The 18,437-nt window shown below is 48.7% G+C and overlaps 1 protein-coding gene across 2 annotated transcripts in view; it reads left to right on the top strand.

Moving 5' to 3' along the window:
* SSH1 (slingshot protein phosphatase 1) overlaps nucleotides 1-18,437 on the top strand; it is a 55,995-nt gene that overhangs the window by 16,217 nt on the left and 21,341 nt on the right. The window contains exons 1-5 of one of the 2 annotated variants that reach the window (XM_081543008.1): nucleotides 6,189-6,510; nucleotides 9,561-9,664; nucleotides 14,232-14,296; nucleotides 14,768-14,889; nucleotides 16,936-17,004. In XM_081543008.1, the coding sequence (XP_081399134.1) occupies nucleotides 6,440-6,510; nucleotides 9,561-9,664; nucleotides 14,232-14,296; nucleotides 14,768-14,889; nucleotides 16,936-17,004 (431 nt within the window). In that variant the 5' untranslated portion in view covers nucleotides 6,189-6,439. Of the gene's footprint in view, nucleotides 1-6,188; nucleotides 6,511-9,560; nucleotides 9,665-14,231; nucleotides 14,297-14,767; nucleotides 14,890-16,935; nucleotides 17,005-18,437 lie in introns of those variants that run through there. The other variant, XM_081543007.1, reaches the window with a different exon arrangement.

Below are 18,437 nucleotides of genomic sequence, written 5' to 3'. Positions count from 1 at the left end.
AGTTTCCCTGTGTCTAAGATACTCACAGATGGGTGCTAAGGGTATCCATGACGTGCCCAGCAGGACACACAGCAAAGATGTTTATTATTGACTTTACATTTGCTGAGTACACATTACCTTCTGTGCACTGAGAGATGGAGAAGTCACAGCTTTGACTCTCCAGACTCTGGTGATGTGGACGACTTAGTTGTTGTATTGTTTGAAGCACTCGGTTGCCAAGAGGACCCAACCTCCATGTGGCTGTGACAGCATTTATGCAGCAGCGAATCTTTATTTTTTTTTTCCCTGAAGGTTGTAATGCTTAATCAGAGGTGTCTGATAATTGATTGAAGCTTGAGAAATATTTTCCCGGGTCACATGTTTTCATTGAATAATCGAGCATCTTGTTAATTTACTTTTGAAAGAGATTTGCATTAATTTATTATTTTAGGCTGTGCCAGGTCTTCGTCGCTGTGTATAGGCCTTCTCCAGTTCTGGCGAGTGGGAGCTCCTCTCGAGCCGCGGTGTACCAGCTTCTCATTGTGGTGGCTTCTCTTGTTGAGGAGCACAAGCTCTGGGGCGCGTGGTCTCAGTAGTTGAGGCGCACGGGCTTAGTTGTCCTGTGGCATCTTGGGATCTTCCTGGGCCAGGGATCGAACCTGTGTCCCGTGCGTTGACAGACAGATTCTTGATGACTGAGCCACCAGGGAAGCCCTTTAATTAATTTTTTTATTGAAGTTTGGTTGATGAATAGCATTATATATAAGTTATAGGTGTACTGTATAATGATGCACACTTTTTAAAGATTATGCTCCATTTATAGTTATTATCAGCTTCCGGCTGTGTTTCCCATGTTGTACCGTACATCCTTGTTGCTTATTGTGCACATAATAGTTTGTACCTCTTGATCCTCTGCCCCTGTGTTGCCCCTCCCCACTGGTAACCACTGGTTTGTTCTCTGTATCTGTGGTTCTTACGTTCCTGTCCATCCTGTACGTGTTGAGCACCCAGTGTTGTAGCCACTCAGAGATGACCAAGGTGTGAGTCACAAAATGGCTTTGAGACTGGAGGAGGTACATAGCTCAGTCAGTTTGTGAGTATTTACTTCTGAGTATAGACTCTGCTGTATGTCAGGCAGGGACAAAGACTTAAAAAATGATGTGTGTCCTGGCCCTAGAGTCCCATCGTGAAGTTAAATACACTGGCGTGAAGATAATATCACCACCAGTTAGTAGGTAAACAGGGCCAGGAACAGTTTGTGTCCTTGGGGTCCTGTCCCTTTCTAAGTATGTGACCTTGAATGAATGACTCACCCTTTTAAGTGCTCAGTGAGAGAAGGTGCTGTAAGATGTTGAAAAGCATGGCTTGCAGCGAGGGCAGCAAGGGAGGGCTTCCTGGAGGAGGCGTGAACATTGGTAGGTGGGCAGAACATGAGGAGGCTGTGTGTAGAGACACAGAGTAGAAGAGCTGACAAGAGCCATGACAGATGGGGATGGAGCAGAGAATGTGTGGAGTGTGGGAGGAATAGTGTAAGAGGTGATACAAGGAAGCTTTTTATTATAAATCACTTTTGCTAATTGCATTATAAGCCTTGAAGTCAGAGCATGTAAAGCTTAGGTTAGCAACATGAAAGGCTGTGGCTGCCACAGCAAGTTCAAGGGTTCTGGGTTCTCTAGATGAGGCCGCATCATTGAAAGCCCTGGAGCTGGGATCTAGTGCAAAAAGGGCAGTGGCTGGGAATGGCATGGAGCAGGTTAGAGGCCAGGGGTCCTCCATTCTCCACCCTGATTCCCACTAGGCTGCAGGCTCCCGGCGTAGCTGTGCCATCCAGAGCATAGCTGCTCACCACACGTGGCTGATTAAAGCCCAGTATTCTTGGGCTTTCCTGGTGACTCAGATGGTAAAGAATCCACCTGCAATGCAGGAGACCAGGGTTCCATCCCTGCATCGGGAAGATCCCCTGGGGAAGGGAATGGCTGCCCACTCCAGTCTCCTAGCCTAGGAAATCCCGTGGTCAGAGGAGCCTGGTGGGCCACAGTCCATGGGGTTGCAAAGAGTTGGACACGACTGAGCGAATTTCACTACTGAAGTCAAATAAAAAGACAGATTTAGCTCATCCGTTTCACTCATCACCTTTCAAGTGTTCAGACCCTAGGCCTCTCCGGCTGCCATATCAGACGGCACAGGTGGAGAAGGTGTCCTTCCTCTTGGACAGCATTGCCCCGCAGGGACGCTGAGTAACCCACACAGAGCCGGGCACATGGGGAGTGGACGTCACACGGCTCACGGGGCTGGGGGCCTGGGAAGGAAAGAGTGCCCTCGCCAGGTTAGAACTGGGCCACCCATGAATATGGGATGGGGCTGCCTCCCAAAGAAAGGGCTGGGAACCGGGGACAGTTGAGACAGTCCGTTCTTGGAATTTTTGAGTTGTTTCTGAAAGCATTTCCTTCATGTGCCTGTTATTTCTGGCTGGCTAGGTTGTCTCTGCTGCCATTGCATTTCATGCACAATGCGGCCTTTCTCCCTCCGTGTTCTCCAAGGGAGCTTCGATCCCAGTGTACCAGACATTCACTGGTAGATGCACCAGCTCCAGCCTCCACAGACGGGGCCTGAGGGCTCACGGGGGCCATCAAGGAGCCCTCCCGAGGTTTGCGGAGCCAACCCAAGGCAGGGTATCTGCTGTCCTACTTAGGCAGGGGGAGAAGGCCTGCTTTTGCGAGCTTGCTGGTATATTCAGCTGCTCTCTCCCACCCGTCGCTATGAAGGCACACTGTGTAGCTGGCTGCAGAGAATGTCTCTTACTGTCCAAAATACTTGCGGACATTCCTTCTCTCTGAGAGAAGCCCACGCCTTCTAGCCAAACAATACATGCCCCAGCAGCAAAGACATTTGTAACAAGCCCTGCCAGCATTTCTTGCTGGTGACCCCATTCCCTGAGAGTAAGGCCCTGCAGAGCTGGAGTTTCCCTGTGGTCAGCATTCTGTGTGGAGGGGAGCCTTCGAGGAGAGGGCTCTGACTGGTAGGTAGGTGAATCAGGTGAGTTGTTGTCTACACTTAGGGCCCAAAGAACGGCCTTTGGGACAAGGCCTTACCAAATGGCCCTGTAAAGCACAAAATGGAAATAAGGTGTTGGTACACCTTGGGGTCTCTGTGACTTTTGAACTTGAGTTCAAAATGAGAGAAGCGTCCGCAGGAGAACAGTGGAGAGAGTGTTCTGTCTCCATCTGCAGGGTGCCCGCCTTATTCCCTACAGTAAGTCTTCTATCTCTGTTGTTGTTGTTGAACCACTAAGTCGTGTCCAGCTGTTTAGAGACCCCATGGACTGAAGCCCACCAGGTTCCTCTGTCCATGGGATTCTCCAGGCAAGAATACTGGAGTGGGTTGTCATTCTTTTTTCCAGGGGATCTTCCTGACCCAGGGATCGAACCCAGGGCTCCATCACTGCAGGCAGGTTCTTTACTGTCTGAGCCACTGGGAAAGCCCAGTATTTGTTAAACTCGATGGAATGAATGGAACCCCCTCTTGGAGTGTACATGTGGACCACCTTTCCTGTAGTGACAACTTTCCGTCAAGAATTATCGTCAAGTCCACTGGACAAACCAGTCTACTCTGTAATCACTGGGCAGAGCTGTGTGCAATTCTATCCATGCAAAAGTTATTCAGTTCATTTCAAACAGTCCAGTCAATATGAAACCTTTTTTTAAGAAATTGAAGCATAATTGATTGACAGTGTTGTGTTCGTTGCAACCTTTTTTTAGAGTCTGTACTTTTAAGCCAGTGTTCTCTGGTTTTGTTTTTTTTTCCCCCAATGTGTAGCATCAGAAGTCCTAAAATCATAACCAGTTAAGTAACTTCTTGTACCCTCTTCTATAAAATGAGTTTCATAACGCCTGCTGGGTTCTACGTAGTAGAGCTTCTTCAAGATCAAATAGGCTGACATCATCCAGAGAGCTTTTTCAACAGCAGGACTTATCAGAGGTCTGATTCATTGTTATGATTGTCATCTCAGATGACTGTGATTCAGGACTGCCTTTCACGGGCAGGAACACCTGTGACTTTGAAAGCATTTGGTAGGAAAAGGGCACATGTAGTTATCTGCTAACCTGTTGTGCTACTTCTAAGGATGGTATTATTTTGTTGTTGTTTTTTTTTTTTACCTGGCATGGCCTCCCTTCATTGCACCTAATTGTGTTCGTATCCTTCCGAGAAGACCGCAAGTTTTTATGGGTGTTATCTTTCACCAGCAAAAACATGTGTCGCGTACCTGCTGTGTGTCAGGTACTCTTATGAAGGAAGCAGTTTCTTCTGTGTCTTCCGTAATTGTTAAGTTCAGCGGTTCTTAGCCCTGACTGTGCTTCAGTAGCAGTTTTGGGACTTTTTTAAAAAAATAAGTGGGTGCCGAGGACTCGTCACAGACCTTCTGAATTAGAGTCAACTGATATTAGACCTGAACGTGAATGTTTTAGAAGTTTTGTAGATTCTTCCCACTTACAGCCAGAAGTGGAATTTAGAAGCATTAGTATCATATTCCATTGTGCGATGTCTCTACACCGAGTGTTTCCCTTCTTCAAGGAGTTATGTTTCTAAGTGGCCTGGCACACATCCAAACTGCCCAAATGTGGACCCATCCCTTAAAGATTGTTGTCTTTACCTGGTCGACACTCATTTGGGCTTGGCTTACTGTGGTTCTCCTTACTCTGCAAATACTTGGCTATTTGAATGACTGAACAGAGCCCTGTAAGTGAATATCAGAACATACACTTAATAGACCAGGGGTTAGAACCCAGAAATACGGATTCCTAGACCAGTGCATTGTATGTTTTTAAACTTAGACATGCATTTAGAGTCATCGAGGCAGTGAGTTAAAAATGAGGTTGCCCAGGCTCGCCCCCGGATGCTTTCAGGAGCCGGACTGACCTCCTTCATTTGTGAAAAAGAAGAGAATGTCTTCCCACAGAGCTTGGGGAGTAGATGGGGTGGCACGTTGTGGGTGCTCGTTGTGGGTGCTGTTGGTGAGAAGCAGCCTCTTGACCAGCGTGGCTCTGCCTCTCCCCAGCCACCCCCCAGGACCCCCATTCAGTCCAGAAGGACCGGGTGATGGGTCCTGTCCCGTAACAGTGATGGTGGCGCCCCCAGGGCTGATGCTGGGTCTTCTCTTTCTGAGGCTGTTTCCTGTCTCTCTCCGGCGCCTGATGCGTCCATGTGCCGGGAAGAAGGACAGGGGACGGGTCCTCTCTGGACTCCTCAGTGCTGTTGGGCCTGGCCCCAGAGAGGGCGGCAGGGGCTCCACTCTGGTCCTCCTTCTGGGATGGGCAGTGGCGAGGGCACTCCAGGGGTTAAGAAGGTGGGCATGGGCCAGAGAGACGTGGGTCTCAGCCCATCTCATAGAGGTTATGCTCCTGCGGCTGAAGTTTCCTCAACCACAGAACAAGAACGATCGTAGCGTGTGTTTCATTTGATCCTCTTGTGAAGGTTAATTTTATCATTTGGGAGCTGGGAGAACTTTGCAGGCGAGGCCCTCCCGGAAGTCTCAGTGCCCTTCCTTCACAGAACATTGCAGAACCCACCGCTCAGACACACTCTCCTCCCAGCCCTCTGGGGTTCCCTTCTCAGGGAGTTCATCCCGTCCTGCCTGGCATCATATATAGTTAATTGCGTCCTTAATGTAAATATTTCCTCTGCCAAAAGAAGCAGTAAAAGCAGCGCTGGCTTCCGCCAGTTGGGTTTCAGCATCTCATCCCACACCCTCTGGGACACCCACCTGCTCTTCCTCCGCAGCCCACCTTGTGCCCCTTGCAAGAGGCTCTCAGAGCCCCTCCCCTTCCCTCTACCTGGAATGCCATTCCCGCCACACACACACTCCTCAGATCTGCCTCCTCGAGGAGCAATTAGCACGACTGAAGGACTTCCAGGACGTATCTGTGCTTTTAAAAAACACCCAGTAACCAAGGCAGCTGCCCACAGTCCCTGTTGGGCGAATGGATTGTGATTTGAAAGAAACAGAAATCCTTCAGTCTGTCGGTTTGAGCAAGAATGGGGTCCTCACGGCTCGGGGCGAGTTTCTGGGCCGCCAGCTGTTTTTCCTCGCAGTTTCTAACGCACACCCTATCGCTTGTTCCCGAGGCCCACAAAAAGCCGTAGGAGTAAAAGTGATTAGAGGAACTTCAGCTGTTTTGCTCCCTCTGAATAGCCCTCTTTCATCAGGATAGGCAGGGACAAGGGCCTTTTTTAAACCCAAATATCAGGGAAGGACGAGGGTTCCACCAGAGCCGTTTGCCGTCTGGGTGGGAACGCCATCCTTCCTTCCATCAGGACGGGCACTCTGCCGCTTCCCCGGAGGGCTCCATCCAGCCTCCTGTTCAGACGTCCATCCTTCTCCGGGAAGCGGGGAGGGCAGGGTTTGGGGGCAGTTCAGATCACACGATGTGACCACAGCGGGCGGTCTGGGACCTCTTCTGTGATGCTGACATCTGCTTCTCCAGCCAGCCACCCGCCCCTACTTCTGCTCCTCAGAGGTTTCCAGCAAAGCTAGTATGTATCGTCACCGCCGATTTCTGTTTCCCTCCCGCGTCTTGGTTTCTGGGTGACACTGGCTGTTGCTGCTCGGAGGGTGGGGTTTTCCGGAGGACCCTGTCCGTCTGCAGTGCCCTGTACAAATTATGACCCCACGTCATCGCCTAAAACCTGCCTCTGAGACTCCTCTGTATCATGGAGATAGAAAGCGGTGAGGATGAGGGTAGGGAGGGCAGGGGGCTGAACTTGTTCTTAATCCCCCATTGGGATTTTTCTCGAGGCGACCAAGGGAAACATTTCCGTTTCGTTTGCCTGCGTCTGACCTCCCGGAGCTTTAGTCTAAAGAGCTGTCTTTTGGGGGACCAACATCTTTGGGGAAAAGGCTGATTCCGCTGGAATGAGGATGGGTAGTTTGTGCGTGTGTTTTCCTCATCTAGAGAACCTTGAAAAGGAGGCACGCCATCTCCGAAGTGGGGGTGTTTGGAGACTGATGAACCTGGGGACCGTGTGGTGTCAGAGCCCTGGCTGCAGGAGATGAGTGCTCACATCAGCCACCCAGCAGGCAAGGGAGGCTCTGAGCCCAGGGTGAGCTCAGAGCAGAAGACGGGAAGCAGGGCCATAAAGAATAGCCGTGTCTCATTTTCATCAGTCCCATGACTGCCAGGCTCTGTGGCCTCTGGGCCCGGGAGTCATCCAGCGAGGTTTTTTCCTCGTGCCCCATCTGCTTACTGTCTGAACCGTGGGGCCGTCTCCCAGGTTGGGGAGGGTGTGTTTTCTGAGCCTCCCTGCCTGCAGCTTCAGATCTCACCCTGCACAGAGGAGGACAGAGGCAGAGTGTTCCCCGGGAGCCCAGGCACACCCCCCTGAATTGACGTGTAGCCTCGAGGCTCTTGATTCTGTAACAGCCTCAGAAACACTGAGGAACAACCGGCCTCGAAAGCGATCACGGGATAAAACCCGCCTATTCTTCTGCATTGTTCCTCCTCCACCCCCCACCCCACTCCCCAAGGAAATATAAGGGAAACCGAGGGGAATTTTTGCCCATGATTTCCAAGGCAAAGGTCACCGTCAGTGGCTGGCTGTTTCCAGAGGGCTCAGGTTTCTGGTCACCATGGATTTTTTTTTCCTTTTTTTTTTTTAAACTCATGAACAAAAACTGGTTGATGATGCCTTGCAAAGTTTTTTTTTTATCCCTCACCAGCTGCTTGGATGAACTGATTGCTGTTTGAACTTTCATGCGTTTTGTTGGAGTCGCTCGGGCAGTGATGGAAGTAGGTAGTAAGTGATCCGTGTCTTACCTAAAACAGCATAGTTGTAAGATTTGTAGTTTGTAAATCTTACAAACTCAGTTGTAAGATTTTAAGGAAAGGGTGAGTGACAAGTTTCAGGGGTAGAAAAGTGTTGGACAGGTCTCTGCCGTTTGCTCGAACTAGATAGCCTGGGTTGCCTGTTGGCCAATGGATGCTAATGAGCTTTTTGCCTGCCATGGGTAAGTGAGACTCACAGAAAGGGTGTTTCTCCTTTCTTCCATTATTTATAGTCCTAGACTCCTCAGCGCTTGAAACTGGCGTCACAGGTACAGGACTCACAGGGTGGAAAGGGTGACCTGGCAGTATATGATGATGGATGAAGACACGCCCTCCAGATGTGAACTGGTGCCCATAGGAAAGAGAGAAAGCCGGTTGTCAGTAGGATAAAAGGGGCAGAACTAAAACCTTAACGTTTGCTGTTTGAGCCGTCGTGATTTTGTAGCGTGAAAGGCAGAAAAACGAACAGATTTCATTGGTGGTCTTCATAGTATGGAAGATAACCATTTTTTTTCAATTCCAGAAACTGCTGACTTGACATTGGCCCCTGCGGTGAGGTTTCTTAGCTTCTGGAGTTGTATTCTGACTTAGCTGAATATTCCAGGATGAGAATGTTTAACTACCAACATTAGCTGTCCTGGGCAATGATGATTTTGTTGTTTTATGTTACATAAGATGTCCTTGTGTTTCTGTCAAGAATTGATTTGTTTTTTGTTTTTTTTAAAGTGCTTCTATTTCTTAGCGATTTTTGTTTCAATCAAATATGTTAATTGGTTGCTCAAGAGAGAATGAATGATATATATAGCTCCCTATAATTTGAACTGTGATTTTCACAAAATTAATAAAATGAAATGTTTTTGCATTATGACTTTGAAAGTTAAAATATCATTTACAAAAGTTAATATTTGCTCAATATAGTAAATTTGGAAGATGCTAAGAAGTAGAAGAAGATAACCTTAGCACTGTTAATAATTTTGGTGGGTCTTATGTGTAGTTTTCAGAGATGATGGTTTTTTCTAAGTAACTGTTGGTAATTAATAGCTAATATAGTCTATGAGTTCATACAGACTGGATTTCTGCATAAGCTAAAGATTTTCTTGGTAGCCAAGTCATGAAAGTGAAATTTTTTATTGTAATTCTTAAAATCATATGTTGAATATGGATATTATTGCCTGTTAAAATAACAAAGACCAAAGATTCCCTCTGCTGAAAAGTTCACTGGGTTAACTTGAGCTTTTCTATAGGAATAGCGGGCACAGCCACCTGTTTTTCTTAAGATGCAAACAGATAGTGAAAGTATGATTTCATCTTCCTTATGCTGTGTAAACCGAAGACACCAGGAAGCAGTGAGGTTGTTAAAAGTTCAGAGCGCTGGGGCAGAGATCAGCAGCAAAAGTCTGAAAAATTCACAAAAGTAACCATCCTCTGCTCATCAGAGAGTTGGTCTCTGTTTCTAGAAGACATCGTATTATAGTGGGGTCCCTTCACAGTGTCCTGCAGGAAGGGGCTCCGAGTGCCAGAGGAGCCCACGGAGACCCTCAGGTGTTGTAGCCGAAGTATCCCCCTTTGTCCCGTAAACTCTCCGGCAGCAGGCTTGTGGCAAAGGTTTGGGGGAGTACTGTGTGAAATTACCATAGGAACTATTTCATCCTGTTGGCATTTTACATGCCACTCTCCAGCATTTCCTCTGCAGCTTGTCTTTGCCCATTTTCCTCTGTGAATTCCAGCCTAACTATGTTGTTTTTTTTTTCCTCTCCGCAGCTTAAGTGAGAGCTTTTTCATGGTGAAAGGAGCAGCCCTCTTCCTACAGCAGGGAAGCAGCCCTCAAGGCCAGCGGAGTCTTCAGCACCCCCACAAGCATGCAGGTGATGGCTCTAAACTGATGCTCTTACCCAGGGAGTTATCTTCTGTGCGACAGAGCAACCCTCCAACACTGGTGTTCAGCACTTGGCTAGTTTTCAAGGCCAGGGAAATAGCGCAGCACAGGTTGGTAATGACAGGTGCAGGTTAGAGGCTCTTTTCTTGAGGCCATGTGTGTTTTCCTGATGGCACTGGGAGCCAGCAACCCTTTGACCACGTGTGTGTATAGAAGAAGGTCAGCAGCTTTCTGTTTGGTTGTAAAGATTCCCTATTCAGTCTATCAGTTAACTGCAGATTTTTGGGCTTCTCCTAGTGGCTCAGACAATAAAGAAGTTGCCTCAATGCAGAAGACCCGGGTTTGATCCCTGGTTCAGGAAGATCCCCTGGAGAAAGGAATGGCTTCCCACTGTAGTATTCTTGCCTGGAGAATTCCATGGACAGAGGAGCCTGGCGGGCTGTAGTTCATGGGGTCGCAAAGCATCGGACACAACTAAGCAGCTAACACTTTCACTTTTCTTCACATGCCTTTTTAACAAATGCACGAGAGCACCTTATAGCCAGATGTTGTCCCCTTGAAAAGTACTGCCTTGGGGTGCTAGATGCCTAGTCTGTCATTGCTCTGAGCATTTGGAAAGCTCTTATTTGGGGCATTTCTTTACAAACCCTGGGCACATACTGGGGTAGGAAGTCTTTATTCTTTAATGGTGGGTTGGATTTTTGGAAGTAGACAGAAATTATAAAGTGCGATCAAACCAAGCATTCACTGAGGCACAAAAGCAAGGAAATAAGAAATGTCTACAAGGACTTCCCTGGCGGTCCGGTGGTTATTCACCTTCCACTGCCGAGGGTGCGGGTTCAGACCCTGGTTGGGGAACTGAGATCCCATGTGCCTCCTGACCAAAAAACCAAAACAGAGAAACAGGAGCAATATTGTAACCAGTTCAATAAATACTTTAAAAACAGTCTACATAAAAAAAAAAAAAACCCTTCAAAAAACAGAAAAGAAATGCCCACAAAGTGAAAGACAGGGAAGCCTGACATGCTACACTGCATGGGGTTGCAAAGAGTCGGACTGAGTGACTGAACAACAACAACAAAGTAATAAGACTGGTTTTCTTAGGTGACTTGACCCTGAACCTGAAGGCATTTGGGAGTAAAGGATTAGGGAGGCATTTTCATACAAGTGGATCTTTGTAGTCTGTGGGGAACCTCTCCAGGCGCTTCTTGGATGGGCAGCTCACGTCTCAATGGGCGCTGGAAAGACCTCGCCTCTCAGAACAACAGCGAATCAAAGGAGCTGGCAATTGGGGCCGGTTCTGTTGTCACTTCGGTCATCTTGTTTGTCTAACCTCGAGTCAAGGAAGCCTCATCTGGGAGCTGAGTCCCTAGGCTAGAATTTCCTATCTTACATTTTATACCAAACCCTAAGGCTCAGTCAATATTGTCACATGCTGGTATTTATAATCAAGATTTAGGTCTGTCGTAAGCTAAGTAAACAATCCTTCTGCACAGGGAGGCACTGTGTTTTGTGGAAAGAATATTTGCTCTGGAGCCAGACAGACCTGGCTTCTGATCCCAGTTCTGCAAGCACACAGAACTTCCAGTCAATTTCTGAACCTTGGTCTCCTAATCTTTACTATGGGCATCAAATATCGGTAACTCAGATGACGAGAAATTTAAAATTTATGCACATTAACAGGCCTACCTTCTCCTTGGTGCTCTGCCTACTTAGCTGTAATTATTGTTACAGTGACTTCTGGTACAATAAAACTACAAACAGAACCTTTGCTCCTTAATCTGCTAGCAGTTCTGCCTATTGGGAGTGTAAACTGTTGTTCGTGGCTTAACCATAATGCGTAAGCAAAGCCAATGCTCAGTTTTGTTCCCTAAGTATTAAATGTCACCTTCCTCAAATTCAACGAATATTTGCATACTGTGTGCAGTCTTGGGGAAGTGACTACAAAACCGTCTTGTAAAATCCCTCATTCCAGCTGGTTGGTGCATCTCTGGAAGGTAGCACAAGGATGGGAAGGGAGCCTGATGTGTTGGCTTTTCTGCTCTGGGGTCTGGGGGGGCCAGTGAGCTCAAAAAAACAGGGCTTGCCCACTGGCCACAGATGCTCGGTTCATGATTGTGGGTCAGGCCCATGCTGGACTTAACAGCAAGTCCCCCAGACAACCCACAGGCCCCTAAGCAAACCCCATGCCAAGCTGAGGACAATTGCAGCTTAATTCTCTCCATGTCGAGTAATTCCGCTCGTGTGAGCCAGTCCAGTCTAGCCGAGACTCTTCCTTTCCAGGGCCGACCTATGCTTCAGGCTCACATTCTCTGCCTTTTTTTTTTTTTGCAAGTGCTTACTGAACTCTTTAACATACAGAGACTGTGTGAGGCTGCCAGGCCCAGGGTTGGGATTTCTCTCTGTCAGCAATTCTGCGTCTCGGCAGACAGTCCCACTGAAAGGCCTCTATCTGTGTGGAAAGCTTCGTTTTCACTGAGCCACTCATCAGACAAGGGACTGGTGTCCGCCTTCATCCGTGTGCTTCTGTGACTCAGAGCAGGTGGTGGGGGTGCCCAGGTTAGCCGGAACCAGCCGTGATGGTTGCGTGCCATCCTGACATTGGTGACACAATAGGTGAGCGTGCCATTGGGTAGAGAAACGGAATGAGGCTCATACCCTCCAAGTCATTCCTCATGGGACATGGTGGCAGCATAGGGTGTTGTACTCTGTGGGATCCTGGAAGAGAGAAGACAAAGGGCCAGGTTTCCAACAAACTGACTCCGCTCTGAGGCTGGAAGTACTGTTTGCACATCGTTTGTCAACCTTCTCTAAGATTAAAAAGATGCTTTTTGCCAAATGAACATGGCCAGGGACTCTCCTGGCCATCCAGTGGTTGAGACTCTGCACCTCCATGGCAGGGTGCAAAGGGTTTAATCTCTGGTCAGGGAACTAGGATCCCACACACCACATGGCCATAAAAAAGAAAAATTTCTTGAACTAAATAAAAAAATGAAAATTCAACATACCAACTTAAAAAAATTATATGGGAAAAGCAAGTTAAAAAAAAAAAGGAACACATCTGGTGGATTAATCCCTCTGGGTTCTAATCGTGATCTGTAGGATCATTTTTTTTCTTAAGATAATTGTTTCTTAGGAGTGTTGCACAACCTAAATGATTATGGATTTTCTGTGAATTACTGCTTGTACTTTTCTTCCGCATCAGCATCTTTACAGTTGAACCATTTCTTCAGAACAAACCCCATGCAGACATATTTGAAATATACATAAGCTAGGAAAAAAGCGGCATTGGAAACACCCTCACTACTTACTAGTTACGAAGCTCAGTTATGGGGGCCCCTGTGCCTAGGACACGCAGCCCTTCTCCTGTGGGTTGGAGCCTGCGTGGATGTGGAGGCTCACCATCTCCAAGAAACTCTCTTCCCCTCCCTGCAGCCCAGAGGCACCCCCTAGGGACCCTGCGGCCACTCAGTGATGTTCGGAGGCTGACGCTGGATTCCCGTCTCTTTTCAATCACCCAGGGGAAACAAACAGAAAAAGAGTATATGATTTTTAGCAGGAAAAAACAATGCCATTGCTATTTACTCAAATTGTATCTGGGTACCCAGCACATATGTTGGAGAAGGCAATGGCAACCCACCCCAGTACTCTTGCCTGGAAAATCCCATGGACGGAGGAGCCTGGTAGGCTGCAGTCCATGGGGTCGCTAGGAGTTGGACACGACTGAGCAACTTCCATTTCACTTTTCACTTTCATGCATTGGAGAAGGAAATGGCAACCCACTCCAGTGTTCTTGTTTGGAGAATCCCAGGGACGGGGGAGCCTAGTGGGCTGTCGTCTATGGGGTCGCACAGAGTCGGACACGACTGAAGCGACTTAGCAGCAGCAGCAGCACATATGTGCTCTCTGTGGAGTGACTTAAAACATTTCCCCTCCTGGTTATAGAAGTCATGTCTTTCACCCTCTTTTAAGGAAAGTGGTGTGTGCATGTTAGTCGCTCAGTCATGGCCAGCTATTTGAGACCCCATGGACTGTAGTCCCGTCAGACTCCTCTGTCCATGGAATTCTCCAGGCAAGAATACTGGGATACATTCTCTTCTCCCAGGGGATCTTCCTGACCCAAGGATGGAACACACATCTTCTGCACTGAAGGCAGATTTTTTAAGCGGAAAATAACCCCAAGTCCTTTTTCTTTCAGACCAACCCTCAGCAAATCCCTCTCTTCAGCTGTGTCTATAGTTTCTGCTGCCGCCGCCCCTGCAAAGTCACATTTGCTTGAATTTAATAATGTTTCTCCTCTAGGCTCATCTGTATTTTTCAGATTTTGTATGTAATAAAAAAAAAACCCATATTGCAATTAGTTCAGAAAACAAAAGCAACTTTAAAAATCCCAGCAGTGAACTCTCTCTCTCACCCATGCTCATTGTGCAGCATTCAGGAGTGGACTAAGGGAAGTCCAGGTCTTCTTCCAGACCCTCAAAAACCAGCCTCTCCTGGGTGTCTGCCTAGAAAGTAGGTGGGTGACCTGTTTTAAACCTTCTCCATTTGTCCAACAGGGGACCTGCCTCAACATCTTCAGGTCATGATCAACCTTCTGCGTTGTGAAGATAGAATCAAGCTGGTAAGAAGAGACGAGTGGCAAGTTTTCATTTTTAATTGTGACATTTGGTAGGCACTTATTGACGAGCAGGGAGTTGGAAGGGAGGTCGGGGAATGAGGGGGTGAGGGGGTTGGCTCTATTACATTATAGCAAATTCTCCCAAGCTGTTTGCTAAGGCCAAATCCCCATCTGCTGCTCTGTCCCCCATAAGGTGCGGGAAGGGTAGATAAGGTCTCTGGGTCAGTCTGTGCTAAGCTAGAATCGTCCTTCTCTGGGTTTTATTTGTTCACACATTTTTAACGAAGTTTGAGGGTCTCCTCTGACCCAGGCACTGTCCCGCATGCTGGGGATATAAACCAGATGTAAGACTTTCATCTTAATTCCGAAACTCTCAAGGGAAAGATAAAAACAAAAGTCTCTGGTCTTGGGCTGGTGGAGGAAGGGGTGGCCTCCTGAAAAGGCAGGCCAGCGAGAGCATGTCTGCCCATCTAGGCCGTGCGCTTGGAGAGTGCCTGGGCGGAGCGGGTCCGCTACATGGTGGTGGTGGACAGCAGTGGGCGCCAGGACACGGAGGAGAGTATCCTGCTGGGAGTTGACTTTTCCAGTAAGGAGAGGTGAGTCTGCTCTGCACGGTGGCTCCCCTCTGGGGCAGGGCCAGGAGCTGCTGCTGGAAAAAGGTGTCCAGGGTCCCACACCCACGGTGGGGACAGTAGATGTCAAGGTGGTCAGGCCCTCGGGACCGTGGAGCCCCTCGTTTTAGCTCTCACGTGCTGTGCTGGTCCAGTCTCTGCTCTCAGAGAGTTTAGGGTCTACACTCTGCTTAGAGATTTAACCCTGGGTCGTATCAGGGGTGCCCTCAAAGAGGGCGCCTTAACCAGGAGGGCTTCCTAGAGGAGGTGACAGCTGTGGTGAACACTCCAGGGCAAGCAGGAACCAGACCAGGTAAAGCAAGAAGGCGCCCTCCAGGCCGACCATCCCATAGGGAAGTATGCGATTGATGGGCATTGTATCAAGGGCCTGATTCAGTTTTAATATCCCGTGGGCTCCCAAGTACTTGTTGATGGGTCCTGGGTCAGAGACTTGAAGAGAGGTTGGGAATTTCCCAATAACTGGAGGCCAAGTTTTTAATAGTTATATCATAGACCCTATTATGTGTGTGAAATGAAGGTGAACGACTCTCCTTACATCTCAGAGAAGTTAATGCGAGTGAGATCATTGCAGAACCTGAATTTGTTAAAACTGGATTAGAGTAGACTCCCTTTATTCCTCATTAACCTGCTCTTCATTAAGCAAACCACGCGTTTGCATTCTCCTGAGTATGAGGCAATAGGCTCGGCCCGCGTACACAGGGCAGCAACAGTATCCATAGTTCTTGGCCTCAAGGAGCCTGTAAACTCAGCAAGGAGAGAGCCGTCACCAAAAGTCAGGGTGACGTGCCCAGTAATGGAGAAGTGTGGGGTGGTCGTGGGAACCCAGGAGAGGCATGGGCCTGGCAGGGAGCCTGCCAGAGGCCTTCAGGAGCAGGCGATGGCTAAGCTGAGTCTTAGAGGACGAGTGGGCTTGTCAGGTGAGTCCAGGGTTGGGGCAGGTCAAAGGGTGCATTGGAAGAGCATTTCAGGCAGAATTGATAGCAGAAATCACAAGCTGCAGAGGCAGTGGTTGGCGTGGAGACCGTGCTGTCTTGTCTTGTTCTTGCAAGGGGGCTGCCATTGGTCCTACCCTTGCGACCAAGACTCCGTTGCTTGTTACAAGTAATGAAGTAAAAGGAAGGCAGATACAGAAGCAGAGGGTTTGAAAAGATCCCCTACGGCTGCTGATACTCGGAGGATGAGTGGGTTTCGAGAACCTGAGGACTGCCCGTGTGCATGGTTTTGTGTGCATAGCCATACTCCCTTGGGGGCTGTCAGCCCGTAGCAGAGATGTCTGTGTAGGGTCCCCAGAGGTGGTCTGAGCTGGCCCTGGCAGTGACGGCCGTTTCTCACAAGCCAACTCTTTTTCAAATGCCTGAAAAATTTTCATAGTGATCCGAGGAGACCCTCTGATAAAGCCGTTTCTTCCCGTCTGTATTTCTCAGCGATGCCAGGCTCTAAAGTGGTCAGGTATCGTTTTGCTGTTAGGATAGGCCAAAAAAAAAAAAGCAGATTAAGCTCGATTTTAAAACACCAGCTGCACAGCAGGTACAGAAACAGAGGTCCAGAAGTGAACTCCAGTCCTGGTGTTGGCACTCTCCCCACCCCTGCCACCCCAGGACAGGAGACTGAGGGTAGCTGCCACAACTTGCCTGTGTCCCCCAGACTGTGTGTGGCCTCGTGCCAGGCATGTGCCTGCCATTGTCGGCTTCACCCCTGCTGCACTGCAGGCGTGTGGTCAGCTGGTTGCTCCTGGCCGCCGAGAGCTGCAGCTGTGACTTAGCATTTATGGAGTCATGGTCCCCCGTGACTGTCTCTAAGCTGGGGTTTCTGGCCATCCCAGGCCCACGTCTTCTGGAATTCAGTGGTGGGCACTCCCTACAGACAGATACACCCCTAGGTAGCCGGACCCAGGGCAGGTGGTGGTTCCCCTCCGTGAGCTGGACCAGCTGGGTGGAGACACAGCGAGGGAAGGCCTTGTGCAGAAGGGTGGACCCTAACTCCAGATGTCTCCTCTTCCCTCCTGTGTAGTAAAAGCTGTACCATCGGGATGGTTCTCCGACTGTGGAGCGACACAAAAATCCACCTCGATGGAGATGGGTAAGGAGACCTCTTTAAAAAGGCTTCTTTCACCGTAGACTTTGAAACACAAGTCAGTTTGGACATCGCTGGGTAATCATTAACAGAATCTCATGTGTGACATGTTTATCACGTCAGGAGAATTAACATTGCCCTCCCGTGAGGCACACAAGGCAGAGTCCATCTGGGACGTGATACAAGGGAGTTTGGCTTCCTGGTGGCTCAGTGGTAAGGAATCCACCTGCCAACGCAGGGCACATGGGTTTGATCCCCTGGAGAAGGGAATGGCAACCCACTCCAGGTATTCTTGCCTGGGAAATCCCATGGACAGAGGAGCCTGGCGGGCTACAGTCCATTTGGTTGAAAAGAGTCAGACACGACTGAGCATGCACACACCTCTAACGGTAAGGGAGTTTGGGTCATGAGGTACCAACAGAAAGAAGCATTCTACTTCTTGGGAGATCTTCTGCTGTATGAAGTTCAAGAATAGCATTAAATGGACGTTCAGTCATTTGCCTTGAGTTGTTAAATGCACACTCGCCGTGGGCCCTCCCCAGGGCTGGTCCCTGTAAGTGCACGGGTAATATGGTGCGACTGGAGTTCCAGGTCTCTGAGGCCTGAGGGAAGACACGCAACCAGGTGCAGTGGTGCTTCAAGGTGCCACTTGGGGGCGCTGCAGAGGAGCAGTCATCCCAGTGGGCCCGGGCAGGTAGACCAGGGCCAGAGGGCCGTCCAGATCCCAGAGGGGCAGCGACAGGTGGGGGGGGACCTCAGGTACAGCCACAAGAGAGAAGAAGCAGGAGAGGAAATGATCGCCACTTCCAGCAGGAAAAGTTATGTGGCTGCGTAGATAAAACTGGGAGGGAAAAATGAAAATTAGATTTACTGAAGACATGGGCTTACTTTTTAAATTTTTTTAATTTTTATTTGTTTACTTTTTAAAAAATTTTTGGCCCGGCCGTGCCGCATGCAAGATCTTAGTTCCTCAACCAGGGATCGAACCTGTGCCCCCTACAATGAAAGCAAGGAGTCTTAGCCATTGAACCTCCAGGGAATTGCCATATATATTTCCCTTTTAAACTTTTATCTTTCTTTAATGTGTTTCTTATGCAACTCTAAAAAACATAGATGGAGACTTCCCCGATGGTCCAGTGGCTGTGACTCCAAGCTCCCAGTGCAGAGAGCCCCTGGTTGGATCCCTAGTCAGAGAACTAGATCCCGCATGCCTGCAACTAAGACCCTAATGAAAAAAAAAAAGCCTAGATAATGTGTGTGGGGCCAGAAGCAGGGGAGCGGGGTGGGCAAGTGAAGCAAGAGTGTCCAGTGCTGGGATTGCCTTTGCTGGGCCTTCAGTTTTTGGCTGACTTGGCGTTGCTGGGTTAAAAGCCAGTCTTCCAGATCTGAGAACCTCTCTTTTTTTTTGGCTTTGGCCCTTGTCTCTGTGGCCTGTGGTC

Source organism: Giraffa tippelskirchi, chromosome 11 (assembly GCF_054371585.1).
Source record: "Giraffa tippelskirchi isolate mGirTip1 chromosome 11, T2T-mGirTip1v1.2.pri, whole genome shotgun sequence".
NCBI lineage: Eukaryota > Metazoa > Chordata > Mammalia > Artiodactyla > Giraffidae > Giraffa > Giraffa tippelskirchi.
The sequence above is the reverse complement of the archived record's forward strand: the minus strand, read 5'-3'. Positions and strand labels throughout refer to the sequence as shown.